Here is a 24,176-nt window from a genome sequence, read left to right on the forward strand (position 1 = left end):
TTACCAAACGCGAACATTGGTGTGATTTGTCAAGCTTTCAAGCCTTTTTGTCATTTCGAATAATGACGCGTCTCCAATGCATACAATTGACGCAAGATAACCCCAGGATTAAGGCAACGCCACTAAGATTCAAAGCGAGCCGCGTGCTTATCTCTCCAATAATTCCTTATTTATCGCCAAAGTCTTCGCGGGTCGTCTTCCCTAAAGGGCCCTTTGGTAGCCATCATCGAATCAACGCGTGGTAATGTGCCATCTCCACAATGATTAGGTCTCTCAATTCAACCAAAAGCAACCCAATTTCTCTCCTCATTTTTTTTTTTTTTTTTTTAAAGGAGGAGGGGGAAAATCTTTAAAAAAGTATTATTTAGCCAATGCCCAAGATACTAATCATGCAATTAAATCGGAAAACTTAGGTTTTCAAAATTATAAGGTTACGTTTGATCGTCTAAATTTTTAACTATAATAGAACTTGATGGAATATGGTATATAATTCAAGGATTTTGTTATATTCTATCAACTGTTTAATGAATCATAGTAATAAAAATGGAATATTTTCATTTCTTATTATATTTATTGTTTGATATGAACAATAGATATCAATAGACCAATGTAAATGAATTTGAAAATGCGCCAATGGAAATAGTAAGAATTTCTCTTGATTCATTGTTAAAGAAATCACAAATGTACAAATTGAGAGAACATTTATCATACAATTCATAATTATTGTATGATCTATATCTTAAATAGGGAAAGAGCTCATTGCAGCGTTCTAAAGCCATATGTTTGACAATGACAAGAAATGTAAACGGACTATAGCAATATCGACTAAGTAGATTAGCTAGCAAAAGTCAAATCTAGTAAAAGAGAAAACATAATTATTCATCTTCGTGATTCGGAAAAGTATGATATTTTGATTTTCTTGCCACGTTTGTGAAATTTCAACATGAATTATAGATATATATTTATATAGAGTATACACACACACACACACACACATATACATATATATATAGAATAGAAATAAATTCAAATATATAATAAAATTGTCCATTATTTTGATTTTGATTTTTCCTTTTTAAATGTTATTTCTATTTTAATTTTTAATTTAGGAAGTTTGTTATTAAAAAATAATTGATTTTACGCCATATATATAAGAAATTCTATCAACATTTATCACACTTATTCCATAGGATATTTTTATCCCGACTAAAGTCCCGTTACGGTCGAATTTATTTTATCTTGAGCAAGAACTGGACATGTGATTGGATATATTCTATCCCAATTACTAGACGTATCTTTAACTTCTTTCGCTTTACAAATCAAATACATCCTGTTGAGCATTCATGAAAACACTTCCGTGGAAAAAGGAGAAAGAGAAAAAAGGAAAGAGGAAAGAAATTTCAAGTCTCCAATAAGGAAGGGAAGCTTCTTTGTGATGCCTTAGCGTCGGAATATTCCTTATAAGTACCACCATCGTGACGCACACCGTTCTTCATTCTTTTCAATACCCATCCTACTCTTCCTTTCGTCCCATTAACTTCGCAAAAAGGTTCCATACATTCTCCGGAATGGATAAGCTGTTTCACGGGATGCTGCAGGCCTTCGACTGCGGCAGCAAGGCAGGCCGCCAGCGCAAGGCGGCCGGGTCCAAGAAGGTCATCGGGACGGTGGTGCTGATGAAGAAGTACGTCTTGGACTTCAACGACTTCAACGCGTCGGTCCTCGACACCATCCACGAGCTGTTGGGCGAGAAGGTCTCTCTGCGACTCGTGAGCGCCGTCCACAGTGATCCCGGTGAGTGATGACCCTCTTCCACACGATATTCTTGTCGTTCATTTCTGGAACAAGTTCTTTCAACGGCTTTTCTTGGTACTAGACTGTGCTGTACATTTCTGTTGACAAGATCTGATGAATGGCAACAAATTAAGCTGTTCGTCGTCGTGACAAGCGATCTTCTTCCCCATAAAGAAAACGCAATAATGACGAGTATTTCCCATAATTTGCAAACGTCAAAATGCATCGCTCGCGTTTCGACGTCCTATTATAAAAAAGAAAGCATCTTCTTACTTAGATTTCAAGAAAGCCTAACACGTGCTTCTTCCTTACAAAGAAAATAATGATATATCGAAGTGGATCGCTTGCGTTTCGAAGATCTGTTATAAGAAAGAAAACTACTTCTTGCTTATATTTCAAGAAAGGCATCTTCGCTTTACTTGCCGCATGTTATTGACAAGAGTAAAGTTGGGCGACTTGTGTTTTAAGCTTTTTGGTTCTGTGGCACGATACTCTTGCGCGTTCAATACAATGATTCGGAAATTGGCCATGCATCCGATTCAATCAACCTAATCTGTCACATTCCCTACTGAATTTATCTTCTGAAGTTTGATCTTTTATGTGCAACTTTAGAGAACATGTGTAATCTTGATGGACTTAGAAAAACAAATAGAATTTTTTTTTTTACTGAAATATGACAGGTCAAACTTAGTTACCGCATGTTTGTTGATAGGATGACTCCACTATGCGCGCATTTATAGGCATAGATAAACAGTATGTGCCCACATATTTTTCGACAATTCTTGATATTTTAATAGATGGACCATGGTAGATTAAGAGTAATCATTAAATCTTGCAGTTTCATGTGGCAGAAAATTTGGGTACATTTAGGTGTTTGCACTATGGGTAGGATTCTCTTCTTATAATATAAACGAAAAAAATATGTTAATTCCGAAAATCTCAAGCCAAGGGGAAAAAAAAAAGCCAATTGAAAAACGTAAACGTTCAAACTAGGTTAAGTATTTTGACTTGATTTTAATGTTGACCATCTGGGCATAAGTTAATTAGGTCATATTTTAGCAACCGCTTCAGGCGCTTTTACTTTTTCTCTCGACATACAATACATGCATATATGTATATGCGCGTGTATATATATGTATTATATTTATACAACATTTCTAAACTCAAGTAAATATGTGTCTCATCTTTTTTCATGTTTTTGAAGAAGTGGATGAAACTAAATCAGAATTATAAATTGTTTTCCTCTATCGAGTCCAAATTTTAAGATCGACAAAAGTAAAGTGTTCCTATCTGTTTTGTACTGTTTTGAATTTTCCACTCACGCTTTATTTTATTCTATTTAATTAAGAAAAAGCTCAAATTATTTTTCAGTTCTCTCTCTCCGGTCCACATGAGGTGATTTTCCTCATGTCATGTCCTAGTACCACACCACCTAATCAACCAATGGTGCATGGCACTAGCAATTCTTGTAGTTAATTTGTGGCTATTGGCCAACATAAGCTGTCATTTGTCATTTTTAGTTGGGAATTTATGCGGGGTATCGCGAAGATGAGCTTTCTAAATCACTTCACTGAGCACAAGCTCGGGTCGTTGCTCTTTCCTTTTGGTTTTTAGCACAAGATCAGGTATTGTTTGTTGAAACGGCACCATGCTTGCGACAGCAAGAAGATTATAGATAACATAATGTCAGTGGGAATGAACTAAAAATTGGAAACAAAAAGCAAATGACCTTACGCTGATCATTGATCAGATTCAGACCCCTTGCCATGTTAAAGATGAACGTCATTCTCATTTGCCGGGATGAAAAGATCGAAAGCTTTGAAATTTTTATTTCTTTTTCGCGTTCTGTAGAAAACGGTTTGCAGGGGAAATTGGGAAAGCCTGCATATCTTGAAAAATGGATCACTACCATCACTCCCTTAACGGCAGGCGATTCGGCGTTCAAGGTCACTTTCGATTGGGACAAGGAGGTGGGAGTTCCGGGGGCGATCATCGTACAAAACAACCATCACAGTCAGTTTTACCTCAAGACGATCACACTCGAAGATGTGCCCGGCGAGGGCCGAGTCCACTTTGTCTGCAACTCGTGGGTGTACCCTGCCGACCGGTACAAGAAGGACCGGGTCTTCTTCTCTAACAAGGTTCGATCACAATAATTTGATTGATGAAGCTAAGCTGTAGCTGCAATTTATGATTTGCTTCTAGAGTCTCAATAGGACAAAATAAAAGACACTGCCTCCGAGTATGAAGATTGAAATCTTGTATTTCATATAGTAGTTCTAAAGAATTAGCTGATGCAGGAAATTCGCTTAGGAATTGCACTTTATATTGGCTGAAGGCATTTCAGTTTCGGATTCTATTCTACTCTGTCACACGAAATAGCAATATGATTGGACAGGGTTCCTTAGGTTGTCTCTAATAAGATAGCACGTTATTGCAGACGTATCTTCCGAGAGAAACTCCAGCGCCTCTAGTGAAGTACCGAGAGGAAGAGTTAGTTAACTTGAGAGGAGACCGAACGGGAGAGCTTCAGGAGTGGGACAGGGTGTACGACTATGCTTACTACAACGATTTGGGCGATCCAGACAAGGGCACCAAGTATGCCCGCCCTGTTCTAGGAGGATATGCTGAATATCCCTATCCTCGCAGAGGAAGGACCGGTCGACCGCCGAGTGAGACAGGTTAGATAATGCACTCATATCATGAATCTCCAACTTGATGTGAGATTATTATGGCTTCATTTTTTGTGACAAAGATGCTTCATTTGTAAGTATATTTTACTGAATTTGCACGATGTTATCGACAGATCCAAATACTGAGAGCAGGCTGCCTCTGCTCATGAGCCTAAACACATACGTTCCCAGGGACGAACGGTTTGGCCACCTAAAGATGTCCGACTTCCTTGCTTATGCTGTAAAAGCCGTGGGTCAATTTCTGAAGCCTGAGCTAGAGAGTATATGCGACAGCACGCCCAATGAGTTTGACTACTTCCAGGATGTGCTCAATCTCTACGAGGGCGGTATTAAGCTTCCCGATGGCCCTTTGCTGGAGAGTCTGAAGGAGCACATTCCCCTCGAGATGCTTCAGGAACTCGTCCGGACTGACGGGGAAGGGCTTCTCGAGTACCCCATGCCTCAAGTGATCAAAGGTAATGGATACATATATAACCTTGAGGCCTTTTTAATCTGATTAGTTTGAGGATGTTTTCCTAACGTTTAGCAATCATGCTGTGCAGAAGATAAGACTGCCTGGAGGACCGATTTAGAATTTGGCAGAGAAATGCTCGCTGGAGTCAACCCTGTCGTGATTCGCCGTCTCGAGGTAAACAACAATATCTTTCATGTTACAGCTCAAACAAATTCAGTTAATATTAAAATGAAGTGCGGAATGGAGTTCCACCAGTTGTCTAGTTGATAAAACATTTTTTGTTGATTTCAGGAATTCCCTCCGGCAAGCAAGCTAGACCCTAAAATATATGGCAACCAGAGGAGTTCACTAAGGGAAGAGCTAATTCAGAAGCAATTGAATGGATTGACAGTCGAACAGGTACTGTCATTGCATCTCACATCACTAAGAACGTCCATGTACTTGCTTAAAAATGATGGCGAGTTCATTTAAGTTCAAATATCCAAATTGAAACGATGCATAACAAATGCAGGCTATCAAGATGAACAGATTGTTCATATTGGATCACCATGACACGATCATGCCATATCTGAGGCGGATAAACATGACTGCCACAAAAATGTATGCTACTCGAACACTCCTCTTCTTGAAGGATGACGGTACCTTGAAGCCGCTGGCAATAGAGCTTAGCATGCCACATCCTGAGGGAGACGAGTTTGGTGCGATAAGCAAGGTGTACATGCCGGCCGATCAAGGCGTGGAAGGTTCCATCTGGCAACTGGCTAAAGCTTATGTGGCAGTTAACGACGCAGGCTATCATCAACTCAGCAGCCACTGGTAAAGATCTCAGAGGAGCATTCACCTATATAAAGAAGGGAAATTTTTATTTATTTATTTCCTGCATATTGATAATTTTCTTGATTCTTACCGCAGGTTGAATACTCACGCGGCGATTGAACCATTTGTGATTGCAGCAAATAGACAATTGAGTGTGCTTCACCCAATCTACAAGCTTTTGCATCCCCATTTCCGCGACACAATGGAGATAAATGCAATTGCCAGGCAGATTGTGATCAATGCGGGTGGAATACTGGAGACGACTGTATTCCCAGCAAAGTATTCCATGGAGATGTCTTCAGCCATCTACAAGGACTGGATTTTCCCGGAGCAAGCGCTTCCTACTGACCTCATCAAGCGGTAAATTCACTGTTCTATACATATAAATCATCCATAAGACTTCTATTTAAAATTGCTTCAAAAAGAAAGAAAAGTCAAGGCTGATGAAGATTGCGCAAATGTACTTGGAATAGCCGAGGCCCGTGCCGAGATACATGTCAATATAGCTATCGTTTGTTTTACTTGAATTATTCTGATAGACTGAGTGACGAAAAAGTTCTACCTTTTCTTGTCTTCAGGGGAGTCGCTGTAGAAGATGCGAACTCCCCGCATGGCCTCCGCCTATTGATCGAGGACTACCCCTATGCGGTAGATGGGCTCGAGATCTGGTCCGCGATCAAGACGTGGGTTGAGGACTACTGCTCCTTTTATTACAAGAGCGATGAGACGGTACAGGAGGATGAGGAACTCCAATCCTGGTGGAGGGAACTCGTGGAGGAGGGACACGGCGACAAGAAGGGTGAGCCCTGGTGGCCTAAAATGCAGACGGTGAAGGACCTAACAGAGATATGTACGATCACCATCTGGATCGCGTCTGCTCTCCATGCGGCTGTGAACTTCGGGCAATACCCTTATGCAGGGTACCTCCCGAACCGCCCCACCCTCAGCCGTCGCTATATGCCCGAGGAAGGTACTCCCGAATTCGAAGAGCTCAAGCAAAATCCTGACAAGGCTTTCCTGAAAACTATAACAGCCCAGCTTCAGACGCTTCTAGGAATTTCGCTTATAGAGATCCTTTCGACGCATTCTACCGATGAGGTGTATCTTGGGCAGAGAGACACTCCGGAGTGGACAGCAGATGCTGAGCCTTTGGAGGCGTTCGAGAGGTTCGGGAAGAAGTTGGGAGAAGTCGAGGAAAGGATTATGAGGATGAATGGGGACAAGAGGTGGAGGAACCGGGTCGGGCCAGTTGAGGTGCCCTATATGCTGCTTTACCCGACCAGCGAAGGCGGAGTGACTGCCAAGGGAATTCCCAACAGCGTCTCGATCTAAACTTTTGCATGCACAACTGTTCTTTTCTTGTTTGTTCGTTGTTAACTTTCCTTTTATTCTAGGATGAAAGCTATTGTAAATATGAAATATGAAATAAGTGTTTGTCAAGTTTTGGGACTCAGTCTGCTAATTATCTACCTGCTAGGCTAACTAATTGTTCTGGAGCTTTGCTTTTACAAGAATCAGACATTATCTACAAGTTTCAAACTTTACAGACAAAATCGATTGTTGAAGGATTGGAAAAATGCCCGGTTGTGAATGTCAGCCTGAAACCCCAGGTTTAACCCATCAACTTGGCCTTTTTCTTCTTCCATTGCAAGTTCATGAACTACAAGTAAGTTTAATTTTAATTTTTATTTTTCCTGATATGCGTCAATCACATAACTCAATCATCTAGGCTTCCTGCTCGATCTGATGATTTGATTACGCAGGCTCAACGATTAAGCTGATGATCGTTCTGCTCGTCTCTTTCTCCTAGAACCTTTAAATAGTCGAATTTGGCTACGCTTCCATTCTTCGAAGGAGACCTTTAAGTTTCGGTACATTAAGATGAAAGAAAAGCCTTCCATGCTGGTGTGTAATATGAGTATTGACCTTGACGGGGCCTAGTAAGTTTTGCGGCATCTCAAATTCTAGATGATGTAATTTTAATGCAAGGATAAGGTTCTGTTTATCTCGCATAAAAGGAATGATTTTTTTTTTTAAATGATCGTTTCTATTACTTGAACTAATTACTCAATGACATATATTTTAATTATTGACAATTCTCCGTGTTTAAATATTTTCGAGAATGATGAAAATATTTCTCATTTTTTTTAAATTAATCATGTGTCGCTTGATTTAATTAGTTGATGATAGATTTTTCATTATCGACAATTATCTATGTCTAGACATTTTTATACCAATGAAAATATTTCACGTTTGTTCATTTTGTAAGTAATATAAATAATCATTTTAGGAAAATGTTTTATATATTATTCATTTTTCGTGAAATCAATCCTAAGTGAAGATTGGTGCTGATGACTACTGCAATTTAACCATTGAATTTTAACGAGCAAAGATTCGAATTATAACGACTTGTGTTAACCCTTGGTTAAGAATAAAGCAATTTCTACGCTATGGGTTATGAAGAAAGCCATCCCTTCTGTTATTGATTTCCTCCATTAAAAAACATTAAAAATTCATTTGTTTGGCGGAAATTTTCTATCGAAATATATATATATATATATATATATATATATATATATATATATATATATTCATTTTTTGACTTTTGATGCTGAAGATAAAGGGTCTAACGAAAAGTCATGGCCAACCAAAACCTATGCTTAAATTTGAAAAAAATATTTTGTCTTTCAAAAATCAGAAATTAAATTTCAAAATACAATTAAACCTTGACATATGTGCCCAAATCCTTTGTGGCTTGGTCCAGGTTTTATAGAAGCTGAGCTTGAGTCCTTTGAGGTTGGACTTGGGACTCTAGTGCCCATGCTTAGGTTATCGACAACCATGTCTGGGGACCTGGGTCCCACGGTCAAGTCACTAGCATCTGGGCCTAGGTCCATCGAGACTGGAGTTGGGTCCACAGAGGCTAGATCTAGGTTCCCTGAGGCCAAACTCAAGATCCCGGAGCTCATACTCGGTCCAGGAGGCGATGCCCAAGTATGATTTATCAAAAGTGAACATTGGTATGATTTGTCAAGTTTCAAGCCTTTTGTCGTCCCCCCATCTCTCTCAATCCAATGCTCAACTCCCCATCGGACGGTCTTCAAAGCAACGTAGGTTCGGGTCTCGCTTGGTCATTTCAGATAATCTCAACGCGTGTCGAATGAATATAATTGACGCCAGACAAACCAAGGATTAAGGCATATGCCAGTAAATTCAAAGCCGCGTGCTAATCACTTCGTCAATTCCTTAATCATCACCAAGTCTTCGTGGCTTTCCCTAAATGGGTCTTCGGTAGCCATCATTGAATCAGCGCGTGGAAGAACGTGCCATCGCCCCGGGATTAGGTCTATAAATTCAACCAAAGCCAACCTAATGTCTCCTCATTTTGAAAAAGAAGAAGAAGGGGAAAAATCTATTAAAAAGTATTATTTAACGAGTGCCATAGATACTAATCAAGCATTTAAATGAGAAAACTTAGGTTTTCAAGATTATAAGATTACGTTTGGTAGTTTAGATTTCTAATCAAGATATAATTTAATAAAATAGAATATGTATTTTATGAATTTTATTATATTCTATCATTGTTTAGTGAACAATAGTAATAAAATTGGATACTTTTATATCTTATAAAATCCCTTGTTTGATATTGTTGACACCTAAATTTTGACGATTTAGTTTATTTATTTATTACATAGGAAATTAGGGTTAATTTTATTAATTGCATAGCATATAGATTTATATTTCCATTTATTTTGTTATTTGCATTTTATCAATTGACCACGGATGAATTCGAATTAGATGAATCAAGTTTCCACGAAGTCGACGCAGGGCCCAAGCCCGCGTTTTTAATAATTAAAAATTATCTCATAGAATATAATATTTTGAAATTTTTCTGGGATATGAATATTTTGGATAAGAGCACATGGGTGAAAAAAAATATTGCGATTTATCTTTGCGAGATTTGGATTTCGAGAAAATATTCATCATAATCTTAAATCTTTATCAATAGTGATCGGTTGGTGAAAATGTATCGCGGATGTAGATTTGAAAGGGAAATTGAAAGCTTATCTCTTCCCCCTATAAAAGCAACCGTGTACGATGACACCAGGGGGGCTTCTCTTCGGTAAAAAAAAAAAAGTCAAGTAAACGAGAGAGAAAGGTTTTTCTTCCTCGTCCATCTTCAGCAAAAAGAGGGTTTCTTTCTCTTTTCTCTTTTCCTGACAAAACTGCAGGGAAAAGGAAAAGTTAGAGAGAGCATTGCCGTGAGAGAGGGAGAGTGACAGGAAGAGACAGAGGAGAAGCGGAAAAGCAGAAAAAGGGAGTGATTTGACCCCTACTGTTCATCATCTCTCTAAGTTTGCTGCCCCCGCGTTGCTGCTCCATCTGTGACCACCCGGAGCTACTCCGCCTCACCAAGCGACTACCGCCGTTCACCGCACCCGTGTAGCTGTTCCGAGAGCCCAACGCTGGTCCTGCTCGATCCGCAACAACCGGGTCTCAGACTGCCCGGCACTCGTCGCGCCTCAGCCAGCGCGACTCCGTCCCTGCAGCAACTGACGCCGCTGCGTCTCTGCACCCGCGAGTTCACCACCGACGCCCGCGACGCCGTTTCTGCTCTGCCTTCAGCCCGAAGCTCCACTGCTGCAACCAGACGTCGTTACTCCTGCTTGATTCGCGATCGGCCGCGACTTGCTGCGTCTGCTGGCCTCGAGACCTCTGCCCACGACGCCCGAGTTCAGCGCCAGGGTCCGTCCGCCACGCTCACCGAGCCTCTGCCGCGTCTCCGCCACTGCCCGATCTGCTGACTGACCCGCGACGCCCTTGGACGCCGAGCTTCTTCACGCCCAATCGACGCCGCGACCGTCTGCTCCCGCGGCCCCGCCAATCGACGCCGCAGCCCGACGACCACCGCGATCAACACCCACGGAGACCCTCTGCAACGCTGCTGCCCCTCGCCGGACCTTCGCCGGAGACCCGACCGCGACGCCCTTACCGGAGCCGGTGGCCAGCCGCACGGACGTGAAGTTTGAAAGAAAAGAAGAAAAACAGAAAAAGAAAAAGAAAATCTGATTAGGTGGTTTTTCTTTTCTTTTATTTTACCTTTTTTTTTAATATTCTGTTTTAGTGGAATTGTTCCTTGATATATTATTGATATCTCAATATGAAATAGTCTATCAAGCTAGGGGTTGACAGTCCGATTTTCGCGCCCGAAATCCGACTCGCAATACCTTATAAAAATCGACAATCCAATCTCAAAGCCCGAGATTTGATTCGCGATTTAAAATTAAAATTGGTCTACCCGATCTCATGAGATATGGTTCGCCAATTTTTGGATATCAATCTTATCTTTTATTTGATTTGCTATCGTCAAGTTGGTTGAGTCAAATCTTATTTTCGTAAAAATAAAAAATCAAAAAAATCTTAATTAGGATTAGGTTTGTTGTCATCTTGCATATTTAGGATTGCAATCTTATTATGAATTTTTAAATAAAAAAATCCAAAAAAGAAAGTGCAATCATTTAGGTTGTTAGTTTTTTATTTGAATTGCATGTTAATTATGTGAAAACTTTAATTTCGAAATTAATTAAAAAACACATAAAAAATCATTGTGCATATTAGATTAGAATTGCATGCTTCATTTTAAATTTAGATCATCTTTTTTAAGATAAATGGCATTTTAGATTTAGATAATGTCTTAGTTTTAATTAGGATTTAATATGACTTAATCCCTAGTTTAAATTAGATAGAATCTTAATTTAGCTAGATCATTTGAAATTTCATAAAATTTGTCTTAGGATAAATTAGTTGCAATTTCTAGGATAGATTGCATTTTTTAATAAAAAATGTCATATGCATATGTCATGTAGAATTAGGGCATTCTTTGCACGTCATTGCATACTAAGATTGCATATTATTGTTTAGATAATTTCTCCTAAATAGATTGCATGCTTATTAGGAAAATAAAAATCATGTGCACGTCATATAGAATTAGTTTCATACAATGCACGTCATTTAGTGATTTTTGTTAGGTGCATTTAATTAGAAATTGCCCGTCATTAGAATTAGGTTATTAGATTAATTTAGATTGCATATTTAAATGTTGCATTTCTTAAATTTCGAATCTCATAGAAAATACAAAAAAATTATTTAGAATAAATCATCTCATGCTTAGGATAGATTACATGCTTAGTTATGTCATATTGCTTAGGTCATATAGCTAAGTCATGTTGCAATGTCATATCATTTCATGTTAAATTAGTGGCATGCATCGCATATTGCATGATTTTCATTAATTAAGTGAAAACAAGACAAAAATTGCGTGTTAATTAGAAATCATATTTAGGACTGCTGATGTGAATTCTAAATTAACATTGCGTATGCTTTCGTTGCTTTAAGGTAAGTTCCGCATCATTTATTCATTTGCTTTCTTGAGTGTTAAATTGGTGGTATGCGCACATGTATGATCACCTCACATGTTAGGAAGTTTATTTAAAATTAATTCAATTGCCAAACATTTTTGAAAATAAAAAGAATGGTACCGAAAGGGCATTAGAGAAATCTAATGTAATCAAGTCCCCGTACCCTTAGTCTCTGGTTCGTAGGAGTAAGGTAATTCTCCCATTATTTTACTTAGGTATCTAATCGACCTACCATAAACCGATTAGTGGCGACTCCTAAATAAAATCAATTTGCATGTTAAGAATTCGAACCTAAGTCGCGAATTGGTATGGGCTTGGGAGAGCCCGAGTTAAGTTTAGGCTTAACAATCCATTAGCCAAACCCTAGGTGGTTCAACCCCGAAAAATTTGGTCGCGACAGATATGAACAAAATATGAAAATGTACAAATGGAATCATGATTTATTGCTAAAGAAATTACAAATGCACCAATGAAGATATCCTTTGTCAATCAATTCAAGCCATCTTAAACAGGAACAAAGCTGTTCAACCAATGTTCAATAATGACAATAAATGTAAATGGACTACGGCAACATGGAGTAGGTAGATCAGCCAACAAAAGTCAAATATAATAAAAGAGACAAAAATTATTTTGTCTTCTTGATTTGGAAAAATATAGTGCTTGGCCTATCTTGTCACTTTTCGTGAAATTTCAACATGAATCAAAGAACAACAGAAAATAGGAGTTTCGACTGAATTTGTTTCTTTTGTGAACTTTTGACATGAACTAGAAAGTTTTGGAACAAAAGAGTTTCAACTCTTTCGTCATTTTCGCGGAACTTTAATGTGAATTAAAAACTACGGAGAAGTAGTAAAGTTTTAACATGAATTAGAAATACAAAGAAGGAGGCAAAGTGAATTGGAAAGATCCGCCTCAACTTTGAATTTATTCATTTAAAATCAAGGTTCTTCTACTTCGTTTTTATTTATTTATTTGTTAATAAATTTTCCTCTCTTTTTTTTTTTTTTTTTTTTTTTTTCTATTTCATGTTTATTCTCGTCAATCATTCCTTAATATAAATTTTCTTAAATAATAAGAACTACTAATATTACCTAAAATGTGTAATGAATATAAATACTACTAAATATACATACTCACACATATATAATGTTATAGTTTAGAAAAAATTCAAATATATATAGGAATAAATAAAAAGAAAATTGTCCATTATTTTTTTTTAATCTTGACTTTTCTTTTTATATTAGAATCAAATATTTTGATTTTAATCAATATATGTATTTTAAATTTAAGAAGTTTGTTAGTCGAGAAAAATACCTCTTAAGCCATGAATATAATAAATTCTATCTACCTTTATCACATATCTTTCATACAATATCTTTATCCATGCTATATTCTCCTTATATCTGAATTTATTTTATTTTGAATAAGAATCAAACTCGAGAAAATATAAGATCCTATCTTGACTATGAAACGTAACAAAACTTCTTTTGTAAAATACATCCTATTGAGTATACATGCAAATACGTCCTTAAGACCGCGGAAAGAGGAAAAAGGAAGAAATTCCAAGTCTCCCGTAAACAACTGGAGCTTCTTGGCGATACCGTAGCGTCGAACTTTCCCTTATAAATGCCCTCCATCGCAACGCTTACCCTTCTTCATTCATTTCAATACCCATCCTTCTCTTCCTTTCATTCCATCGACTTCGCAAAAAGGTTCCACACATTCTCCGGAATGGATAAGCTGTTTCATGGGATGCTGCACGCCTTCAACTGCGGCGACAAGGCATGCCGCCGGTGCGAGGCGGGCGGGTCGAAAAAGGTCAAGGGGACTGTGGTACTGATGAAGAAGTACGTCTTGGACTTCAATGACTTCAACGCGTCGGTCCTCGACGACATCCACGAGCTGTTGGGTAAGAAGGTCTCTCTGCGGCTCGTGAGCGCCGTCCACGGTGATCCCGGTGAGTCATGACCCTCTTCCTCGCTATCTTCTTGTCGTTCATTTCTGGAACAAGTTCTTTCAATGGCTTTTCTTGGTTCTACACTGTGCTGTACATTTCTGTTGGCGAAATGATGAATGGCAACGAATTAAACTATTCGTCATCATGACCAGCGATCTTCTTCCCCACGAAGAAAAGACAATAATGATAATTATTTCACCGCATGTCGAAGTGGACCGCTGGAGTTTCGATGCTCTATAATTAAAAAGAAAGCAATTTCTTGCTTAGATTTCGAGAAAGCGTAACATGGACTTCTTCCTCACAAAGAAAAGATAATAATTATAAGTATTTCATGTGACTTGCATATGTCTGAAGTGGATCACTCGCGTTCGATGTTCCATTATCAGAAAACAAACTACTTCTTGCTCAGATTTCAAGAAAGCATAACATGTGCATCTTCGCTTTAATTTAGCGCGTTATTGACGAGAGTACAGTTGTGCAATTTGTGTTTTAAGTTTTTTGGTTCTGTGGCACGATACTCTTGCGTTGCGTACAAGATTCGTGAATTGCCCATGTATGGGATACAGGCACATCAACCCATTAGATCACATTAATAATTGGCAGCTTTTGCAATGTTTGAAGCTTTGCTGTTAACTTTGCCTTAGAGAACATGTGTAATCTTGATGGACTTAGAAGAAAGTTAGATTTTCTCTTTTTTGAATTATGATTGATCAAACTTAGTTACCGCATTTTTGTTGATAGGATGACTCTACCTTGCACACATTTATAGACATAGATAAACAGAACATACCCACATATTTTTTGACAATTTCTCATATTTAAATAGATAGACCATGGTAGATTTAGAATAATCATTAAATATTGCAGTTTCGTGTGACAGAAAATTTGGGTACATTTAGGTGTTTGCCCTATGGGTAGGATTCTCTTATATATGAGAGTCTTTCTAAACCAACTTATAATTTAAAGGAAAAAATTATGTTAATTCTGAAACCTCAAGCCGAGGCAAAAAAAAAAAAAAAAAAAAAGAAGAAGAAGAAGAAAGAAAGAAAAAAGAAAGCCAATTGAAAAGCTCAAACGTTCAAACTAGGTTAAGTATTTTGACTTGATTTTAATGTTGACCATTTGGGCTAAAGTTAGTTAGGTCATATTTTAGCACCCGCGTCAGGCGCTTTTACTTTTTCTCTCTTTTAGATACAATACATGCATATATGTTTGTGTATGTGTAAACATGTGTCCCATCTTTTTTCTTGTTTTGGAAGAAGTGGATGAAACTAAATCAGAATTATGAATTGTTTTCCTCAATCGAGTCTAAATTTTAAAATCGACAAATATTTATGCAATATTTGTTTTGGACTGTTTAGAATTTTCCACTCACGCTATATTTAATTTATTTTTTTACTTTTTAATTATGAAAAAGCTCAAATCATTTTTCTGGGTTCTCACTCCAGTCCACATCCTGTCCCATAGACGTGGATTTAGTCTTTATCTTCTATGCTCTTTTTGCTTCACGGAAATTTTTTTTTCGAAAAATTATTTTATTCATTTTTTGATGTTTGATTTGCTTAAGAAAATGAATTAATGGAAAATATTTTTCTGGTTATTAAAAACCTATGCTAAAATTCAGAATAATGATTTCCTCTTTAAAAAATAAAAGATGATTTTCCAAAATATGACCAGTTTTGGTGCTTGGACTCAAAACTTTATGCTAAGCCATGAACCCCAATGCTGGCTCCTGAGTCCTTGGCATCGAGGACTAGGTCTTTGGTGCCCGGGCTCGGATACGAGGTCGGGTTTGTGTCTTGAGGCCGGGCTCGAAATGCCTATGCTTGTGCCGACCTATTGAGGCTACCCATGCCTAGATCCCCGATGCTTGCTATTGAGTCCATTGAGGGGTTGGTTCTAGAAAATCAAACCACTCGAAATTAGACTATTGGTTCCCCGAGGGCAATTTGAGCGATTCTGGTCCTTGGTGCCTAAGCCAATGATTATTTTTGAAGTTCAAGATTAAAGACCCTATTATTTTTTAGTGCCATAGAATTGCGTTTGATACCGTGTTAATTGATTATGTTCCAAATTAATTTCTTTTAATTTTTAAATAATTCTTTTTACTTTTTTACTTTACTTTTTTCCTTTTTTTTCTTTTTTTCCCCTTTTTCCTATTCTTCTTCTTCATCATCGGTCGGTCGCCGGGCCAGGCTTGAAATGACCACGATGCTTGTGTTAGGAGCCTCTATAGAGGCTAGGCCGGTGGCCAAGCCGGCCTCGCCTAGGGGTGAGCATGATCTGGGCGAGGCTCGCGATTCTCACCTCGCCCAACCGCCGAATCGAGAATTGCCTCACCGGCGGCGGAGGGTTGGTTCCAAAATCAATGGAATTCCAAATCTTGTCAAAATTGTTCCCATAAACAAATTTGTTCTCGAACAAAAATTAGAAACCGATTCTGGTATTTGGCACATTGCCAAACAGGCCCTTAGTTTCTTGGTTGGTCCATGGAATCAGCCAAGGGAGGTGGAGAAGGGGTAGGGAGGGGTGGAGAAGTAAGGAAAGGACGGGCACAGGTTGTAGGTGGAGTGGAGTAGAGATGGGAGAGGGCGAGACGAGGGGGTGATGATGAGGTGGAGTGGGAGAGTAGGGGAGCGAGAGGTGGGTTGAGGGAGTGAAGGTGGTGGAGAGAAGATCTACATATCTCTAGAGAGAGAATGGACACAAACAATGAAAGATAATGGAGTGATCGATCCAACAATGTTGTGAAAGATAATGGAGTTCAGAGATCAAGACCAGAGTACAAAGAGTAATGACATACCTTTCTTTGAAGGTTCTTGAAACCCAACTCAGCGAGAGTGAAGAAACTACCATGAACGTAGCTCACTCTAGAGATGTTGTTGATCATGCAAGGGATGTGGAAGAAATAAGAGAGATTGTGTAGTATTAATTGAAGAGAGAGAATGTAGGAGTTTGAATGAGGAGAGAGAGAAAAGTGGGGAGTTGGCGATTGATACAAGGTTTTTGTTTTTGTTTTGAAAGGCATAAAGGAGAGAGAGAGAGAGAGTTGTGCCAATTGAAGATAGAGAAAATAGAGAGATGAAATTTAATATACACACTAGTTCGGTCCAATGGGCAATTTGGAACCGTGAACATGACTAGTACTCATAACAATTGTTGGTTTTGGCCTGGTTATGGGTGGTCGGGGCGATTTCTAATTATTTTACACACCCTTTCTTGTGGGCTTGAGACCAAGGTACTTGATTGAGGCTAGATCGGGACTCTAGTGCCCATACTTGGTTCTCCAGCTATCTATGGGTAATTGGCTTTGCCCATGCCCAAATAATGTATATATATTTAGGAAAATCAAATTAAAATTTTCATATCAAATATTGGAAAATATTTTCAGCTCATTTTCACATTTCAGCCAAATATAAAAAACATTGTCATTTTTCATGAAAATAATTTTTGAAAAATAATTTTCTAGAAAAATTATATTTTTCGCAAAGTAAACGGACCATTATAAACAAACAGTCAACGATATCCTCCGGCCAATAGCCCAATGTCAAGTTCTCTATATTCTTTTTTCTTTTTAATCGTTTCTGACCAAACGAATTTCCCATTATTGACCGAACATATTTCTTGAATTTAAAGTTTCTTTTCTGCATGACTATGTTTCTTGACTACGAATGGATTTTCCTCTACGCATGCCGGCAACAGAGCTAAGATCTCACCGTGGTTAAGGTTTGCATTGACATCATGAAGATGATGCATGAATTGAATATGATGGGCCATCGCCATGAAGGACGACGCAAGAGTGCTCAGATCTTACCGTCTTTTCACTCCAAAATAATATATAAGAGAATTGGCTGAAAGAGTTGTCTCTTTCCGATCGTCCATGTTATCCATAGAATGGCTCTTTGCCTTGTGTGCACTAGAGATGTGCAATTAAATTGGTTCTTCCTGACAATTAGATCGGACCGCCCAAAAATTTGGTGTAGGAATAGGTTTCACTGGAACCAATCCTAGAAAATGTTTTGAGTGAATACCTACGTAGGCATTAGTTTAATAGTTAAAAACCCAAAACTCTAATTTCTTTTTTCTCTAAATTTTAACCTCAACACTCTTTCATCATTTGTCTTACCTTTGAACTTCTCGCCAATTTTCCTCTTCTCTTAAATTTTTATAGACAAGTGGGGAATGGAGTTTTATAATTTATGTTTTATGTTATGTGTTTGAACTTTTTATTATTTATAATTGTACATGACTATATATTCATCTTATTAATTTTTTTTTTTGGTAAATATAGATTTTTGTTGTTCATATTTACTTTGAAACTTTTTGTTACTCATAACCTTCATATGATTTTGCTATAAAAAAAGAACAAAAAAAAAGAAAAAAAAAAGTTCTTGGTAGACCCTGGAATTGTACCAGAAAAACATGATAGGTTCTAGATGTTTTCAACAAAATAGAATAGGTTCCAGTGTCCAAAAACTAGAAATCGATTATAACAGGGTAGGTTCAAGGTTTTGGTTTTGGTTTTGGAATTTGCATTTTAAAACCAATTACCCATGGCGTGCGCTGCAACAACAAAAGACTTCATCGTAAAACATGTGGTGATTTTCCTCATGTGACGTCCTAGTGCCACACCGCCTAATCAACCAATGGTGCATGGCATTAGCAATTATTGTAGTTAACTTTAGGGTTATTGGCCAATAATATAATTATATAAGCTTTCATTTGTCACTTTCGATGGGAAATTTGTGCCGCGTACTGCAAGGATGTGTTTTCTAAATCACTTCATTGAGCACAAGCTGGGTTCCTTGTCTGTTGAAACGGCACCATGCTTGCGACGGCAAGAAGATTATAGATAACATAATATCAGTGATTCAGCGGGAACGAACTGAAAAGTGGAAACAAAATGCGAATGACTTTGCGCGAATCATTGAACAGATTCAGACCCTTTGCCATATTAAAGATGAACTCATTCTCTTTCAGCAGGGCGAAAAGATAAAAAGCTTTGAAACATTTTATTTCTTTTTCGCCCTTTGCAGAGAACGGTTTGCAGGGGAAATTGGGAAAGCCTGCATATCTTGAAAAATGGATCACTACCATCACTCCCTAACGGCAGGGGACTCGGCGTTCGAGGTCACTTTCAATTGGGACAAGAAGGTGGGAGTTCCGGGGGCAATCATCGTACAAAACAACCATCACAGTCAGTTTTACCTCAAGACGATCACACTCGAAGATGTGCCTGGCGAGGGCCGAGTCCACTTCATCTGCAACTCGTGGGTCTACCCTGCCGACCGGTACAAGAAGGACCGGGTCTTCTTCTCTAACAAGGTTCGATCACAATACTTTGATGAAGCTAAGCTATAGCCGCAATTTATGATTTGCTTCTCGAGTCTCAAATCAATAGGACAAAATAAAAGACATAGCCTCCGAGTATGAAGACTTAAATCTTGTTTTGCATATAGTTGTTCTAAAAAAAAGCTGATGCAGAAAATTGGTCAGAAAGGAGTGACTTTTCAAACGGTCTTAGCTTCCCGAAAACCTAATTTGCGTATTAGAATCTCACTTCTAGGAATTCTCTGGGTATACCCTACTTTTAGCCAGTTTCAGCATCTTGTAAGCTTTCCGATTTCACTGAAGTGGGGCATTTCGCTTAGGATTTGCACTTTATATTGGCTGAAGGCAATTCAGTTTCGGACTCTATTCTATTCTGTCAGATGAAATTGCAATATGATTGGACAGGGTTCCTTAGGTTGCCTCTAATAAGATAGCACGTTATTGCAGACGTATCTTCCGAGCCAAACTCCAGCGCCTCTAGTAAGGTACCGAGAGGAAGAGTTAGTTAACTTGAGAGGAGACGGAACGGGAGAGCTTCAGGAGTGGGACAGGGTGTACGACTATGCTTACTACAATGATTTGGGCGATCCAGACAAGGGCACGAAGTATGCCCGCCCTGTTCTAGGAGGATCTTCTGAATATCCCTATCCTCGCAGAGGAAGGACCGGTCGACCTCCGACTGAGACAGGTTAGATAATGCACTCATATCATGAATCTCCAATTCGATGTGAGATTATTATAGCTTCTTCTTTTTTTGACAGTGATGCTTCATTTGTAAGTATATTTTACTGAATTTTCACGTTGTTATCGACAGATCCGAATACTGAGAGCAGGCTGCCTCTGCTCATGAGCCTAAACACAAACGTTCCAAGGGACGAACGGTTTGGCCACTTAAAGATGTCTGACTTCCTTGCTTATGCTCTAAAAGCTGTGGGTCAATTTCTGAAGCCCGAGCTAGAGAGTATATTCGACAGCACGCCCAATGAGTTTGACTCCTTCCAGGATGTGCTCAATCTCTATGAGGGCGGTATTAAGCTTCCCAATGGCCCTTTGCTGGAGAGTCTGAAGGAGCACATTCCCCTCGAGATGCTTAAGATACTCTTTCGGACCGATGGGGAAGGGCTTCTCGAGTACCCCATGCCTCAGGTGATCAAAGGTAATGGATACATATATCTATGGGACCTTTTTCATCTGATTAGTTCGAGGCTGTTTTCCTAACGTTTAGCAATCATCCTGTGCAGAGGATAAGACTGCCTGGAGGACCGATGTAGAATTCGGTAGAGAAATGCTCGCTGGAGTCAACCCTGTCGTGGTTCGCTCTCTCCAGGTAAATAACAATATCTTTCATGTTAAAGCTCAAACAAATTCAGTTAATATTAAAATGAGGTGCGGAATGGAGTTCCACCGGTTGTCTAGTTGATTAAACCTTTTTTGTTGATTTCAGGAATTCCCTCCGGCAAGCAAGCTAGACCCTAAAATATATGGCAACCAGAGCAGTTCAATAAGGGAAGAGCTCATTCAGGAGCAACTGAATGGATTAACTGTCGAACAGGTACCTTCGTTGCATCTCACATCACTAAGAGCGTCCATATACTTGCTTAAAAGATGATGGAGAGCTCATTTAAGTTATAACATCCAAATTGAAACGATGCATAACAAATGCAGGCTATCAAGATGAAAAAATTGTTCATATTAGATCACCATGACGCCATCATGCCGTATTTGAGGCGGATAAACACGACCACCACCACCAAAACGTATGCTACTCGAACACTCCTCTTCTTGAAGGATGATGGTACCCTGAAGCCGTTGGCAATAGAGCTTAGCTTGCCGCATCCTGAGGGAGACGAGTTTGGCGCAATAAGCAAGGTGTACACGCCGGCCGATCAAGGCGTCAGAGGTTCCATTTGGCAGCTGGCTAAAGCTTATGCTGCAGTTAACGACTCAGGCTATCATCAACTCATCAGCCACTGGTAAAGATTTCTAAGGAGCATTCAACTATATACAGAAGGGGAAGAAAGTCTATTTATTTCCTGCATATTGATAATTTTCCTGATTCTTACTGCAGGTTGAATACTCACGCGGCGATTGAACCATTTGTGATTGCAACAAATAGACAACTGAGTGTGCTTCACCCGATCCACAAGCTTTTGCATCCCCATTTCCGCGACACAATGGAGATAAATGCAATCGCCAGGCAGATTGTGATCAATGCAGGTGGAATCCTGGAGATGACTGTATTCCCGGCAAAGTATTCCATGGAGATGTCTTCCGCCATCTACAAGAACTGGATTTTCCCCGAGCAAGCGCTTCCTGCTGACCTCATCAAGCGGTAAATTTTCTGTTCTGTACAAATAAATCATCCATAAGACTTTCTTTAAAATTCCTTCAAAAAGCAAGACGAATAAAGGCTGATGAAGACAGCGCAAATGTACTTGGAATAGCTGAGGCTCGTGCCGAGATACATATCAATATAGCTCTCGTTTGTTTTACTCGAATTATTCTGATAGACTGAGTGTGACAAAAAAATTCTACCTTTTCTTGTCTTCAGGGGAGTCGCTGTAGAAGATGCAAACTCCCCGCATGGCCTCCGCCTATTGATTGAGGACTACCCCTACGCGGTAGATGGGCTTGAGATCTGGTCCGCGATCAAGATGTGGGTTGAGGACTACTGCTCCTTTTATTACAAGAGCGACCAGACGGTACAGAATGACAAGGAGCTCCAATCCTGGTGGAAGGAACTCGTGGAGGAGGGACACGGCGACAAGAAGGGTGAGCCCTGGTGGCCTAAAATGCAGACTGTGAAGGACCTAACAGAGACATGTACGATCACCATCTGGATCGCGTCTGCTCTCCATGCGGCTGTGAACTTCGGGCAATACCCTTATGCAGGGTACCTCCCGAACCGCCCCACCCTCAGCCGTCGCTATATGCCCGAGGAAGGTACTCCCGAATTTGAAGAGCTCAAGCAAAATCCTGACAAGGCTTTCCTGAAAACCATAACAGCCCAGCTTCAGACACTTCTAGGAATTTCGCTTATAGAGATCCTGTCAATGCATTCTACCGATGAGGTGTATCTCGGCAAGAGAGACACTCCTGAGTGGACGGCAGATGCTGAGCCACTGAAGGCGTTCGAGAGGTTCGGGAAGAAGTTGGGAGAAGTCGAGGAAAGGATTATGAGGATGAATAGGGACAAGAGGTGGAGGAACCGGGTCGGGCCAGTCGAGGTGCCCTATATGCTGCTTTACCCTACCAGCGAAGGCGGAGTGACTGCCAAGGGAATTCCCAACAGCGTCTCGATCTGAACTTGTGCACGCATGCCTGTTCTTTTCTTGTTTGTTCGTTGTTAATTGTTCCTCTGTTCTCGTACGAAAGCTAGTGTACGTGTGAAATGTGAATAACGACAAAACAAATATAGCATGAAGTGTTTGTCGAGTTATGTAGGAGTTTCAAACTTTACATGTACAAACGATTGTTTTATGGATTGGAAAAATGTCAGGTTGTAAAATTCAGTATGGAACCCCAGGTTCAACCTTCAACATGTTCCTTTTCTACTTCAATTGCAAGATCATCAGCTATAAATGAGTTTTATCTTCTTTTTTCTGATCTATATCGATCACATAACTTAACCATCTGGGCTATATGCTCAATCTGATGGTTTTTGCAGGCACAACAATTTAAGTGATGATCGTTATAGTCATCTCCCTCTCCTAGAACCCTTTAATCGTCGAATTCGGCCTTTGTTTCCAATCTTCGAAGCAGACCTAAGTTTTGGAACATTATGGTGAATGAAAAGCCTTTTGTGCTGTATGTAATATGGGGAAAATTACCAAAAAAATCATAAATTTATTGCACTTTGATTAATTGAGTCATAAACATTTTAATTGTGCAAATTAAGTGTTAAACCTTTTCATATTTTGCCAATTGAGTCCATCCGATCAATTTTGATTAGAATATGTTGAAGTGGACTCAATTGGCATAATTAAAATATTTAAGACTAAATTGGCATCGGTAATTTCCCATGTAATGTGAGTTTTGGCTTAGCGAGGCCAAATAAGTTATGCAACATCTCAAATCCTTGACCATGTAACTTTAAGCAAAAATAATGCTACATTGGTTTTGCGGAAATGATTGACTTGTAAATATTTTTCTAAAAATAATTGCTTTTACTTGTATTGTTTAAATAATTAGTTGATGACATATGTTTTCATCATCAATAACTCTTTGTGTCTAACTGTTTTCATGAAAGATGATATTATTTCTCAATATTCCCATTATGTTGCTTGAAATAATTAGTCAATGACGACAACTATATATATCTAAACATTTTTATAAACAATGAAAATATTTCTCGTTCATTCATTTTTATAAATGATACACATGATCATTTTAAGAAAATATTTTTCAAATCATTAGGGAAATAAAAACACCCTAAGTGAAGAAATTAACAAGCAACGATTTGAATTTTAATGCCTCGTGTTAACTCCTGATTAGGGGAAAAACAACTTTTACACTATGGGTAAAAAGGAAAGACATCCCTTCTATTCCCGTTTTTCTTCATTAAAGCCACCAAAGCTTCTTAGAAAATGGTACATATCCATTTATTTCCAGAAAAATCTACTAACGAATTTTTTTTTTTCATTTTTTGACTTTGGATGCCTAAGAAAAAAGTCTAATAGAAAGTCTTTGACTAAATTCTATACTCAAATTCA

At 38.9% G+C, this 24,176-nt stretch overlaps 1 protein-coding gene and 1 pseudogene across 2 annotated transcripts; both read left to right on the forward strand.

The window, feature by feature from the left end:
- The first annotated feature begins 1,371 nt into the window (after positions 1–1,371).
- On the forward strand, positions 1,372–7,265 carry LOC104415563 (probable linoleate 9S-lipoxygenase 5). 2 transcript variants are annotated; one of them, XM_039299448.1, is made up of 9 exons: positions 1,372–1,794; positions 3,724–3,935; positions 4,235–4,475; positions 4,601–4,942; positions 5,030–5,115; positions 5,233–5,340; positions 5,453–5,757; positions 5,854–6,117; positions 6,336–7,265. In XM_039299448.1, the coding sequence occupies exons 1-9, from the start codon at positions 1,569–1,571 to the stop codon at positions 7,087–7,089; spliced, it is 2,538 nt and encodes an 845-aa protein (XP_039155382.1). In that variant the 5' UTR covers positions 1,372–1,568; the 3' UTR covers positions 7,090–7,265. The 2 variants fall into 2 exon arrangements, with proteins under 2 accessions (XP_039155382.1, XP_010025195.2); XM_010026893.3 differs by having other exon boundaries at positions 1,373–1,794; positions 3,646–3,935.
- A 6,498-nt stretch (positions 7,266–13,763) lies between these two features.
- On the forward strand, positions 13,764–23,003 carry LOC120286869 (annotated as a pseudogene).
- The last annotated feature ends 1,173 nt before the right edge of the window (positions 23,004–24,176 follow it).

The sequence above is a fragment of the Eucalyptus grandis genome, chromosome 8, assembly GCF_016545825.1.
Source record: "Eucalyptus grandis isolate ANBG69807.140 chromosome 8, ASM1654582v1, whole genome shotgun sequence".
Lineage (NCBI taxonomy): Eukaryota > Viridiplantae > Streptophyta > Magnoliopsida > Myrtales > Myrtaceae > Eucalyptus > Eucalyptus grandis.

Coding starts and splice junctions, on each gene's coding strand:
- LOC104415563 (XM_010026893.3), top strand. CDS start 1,569: ATGGATAAGCTGTTTCACGGGATGCTGCAGGCCTTCGACTGCGGCAGC. Junction 5,116..5,232: donor TCGTGATTCGCCGTCTCGAG/GTAAACAACAAT, acceptor TGTTGATTTCAG/GAATTCCCTCCGGCAAGCAA. Junction 5,758..5,853: donor CATCAACTCAGCAGCCACTG/GTAAAGATCTCA, acceptor TTCTTACCGCAG/GTTGAATACTCACGCGGCGA.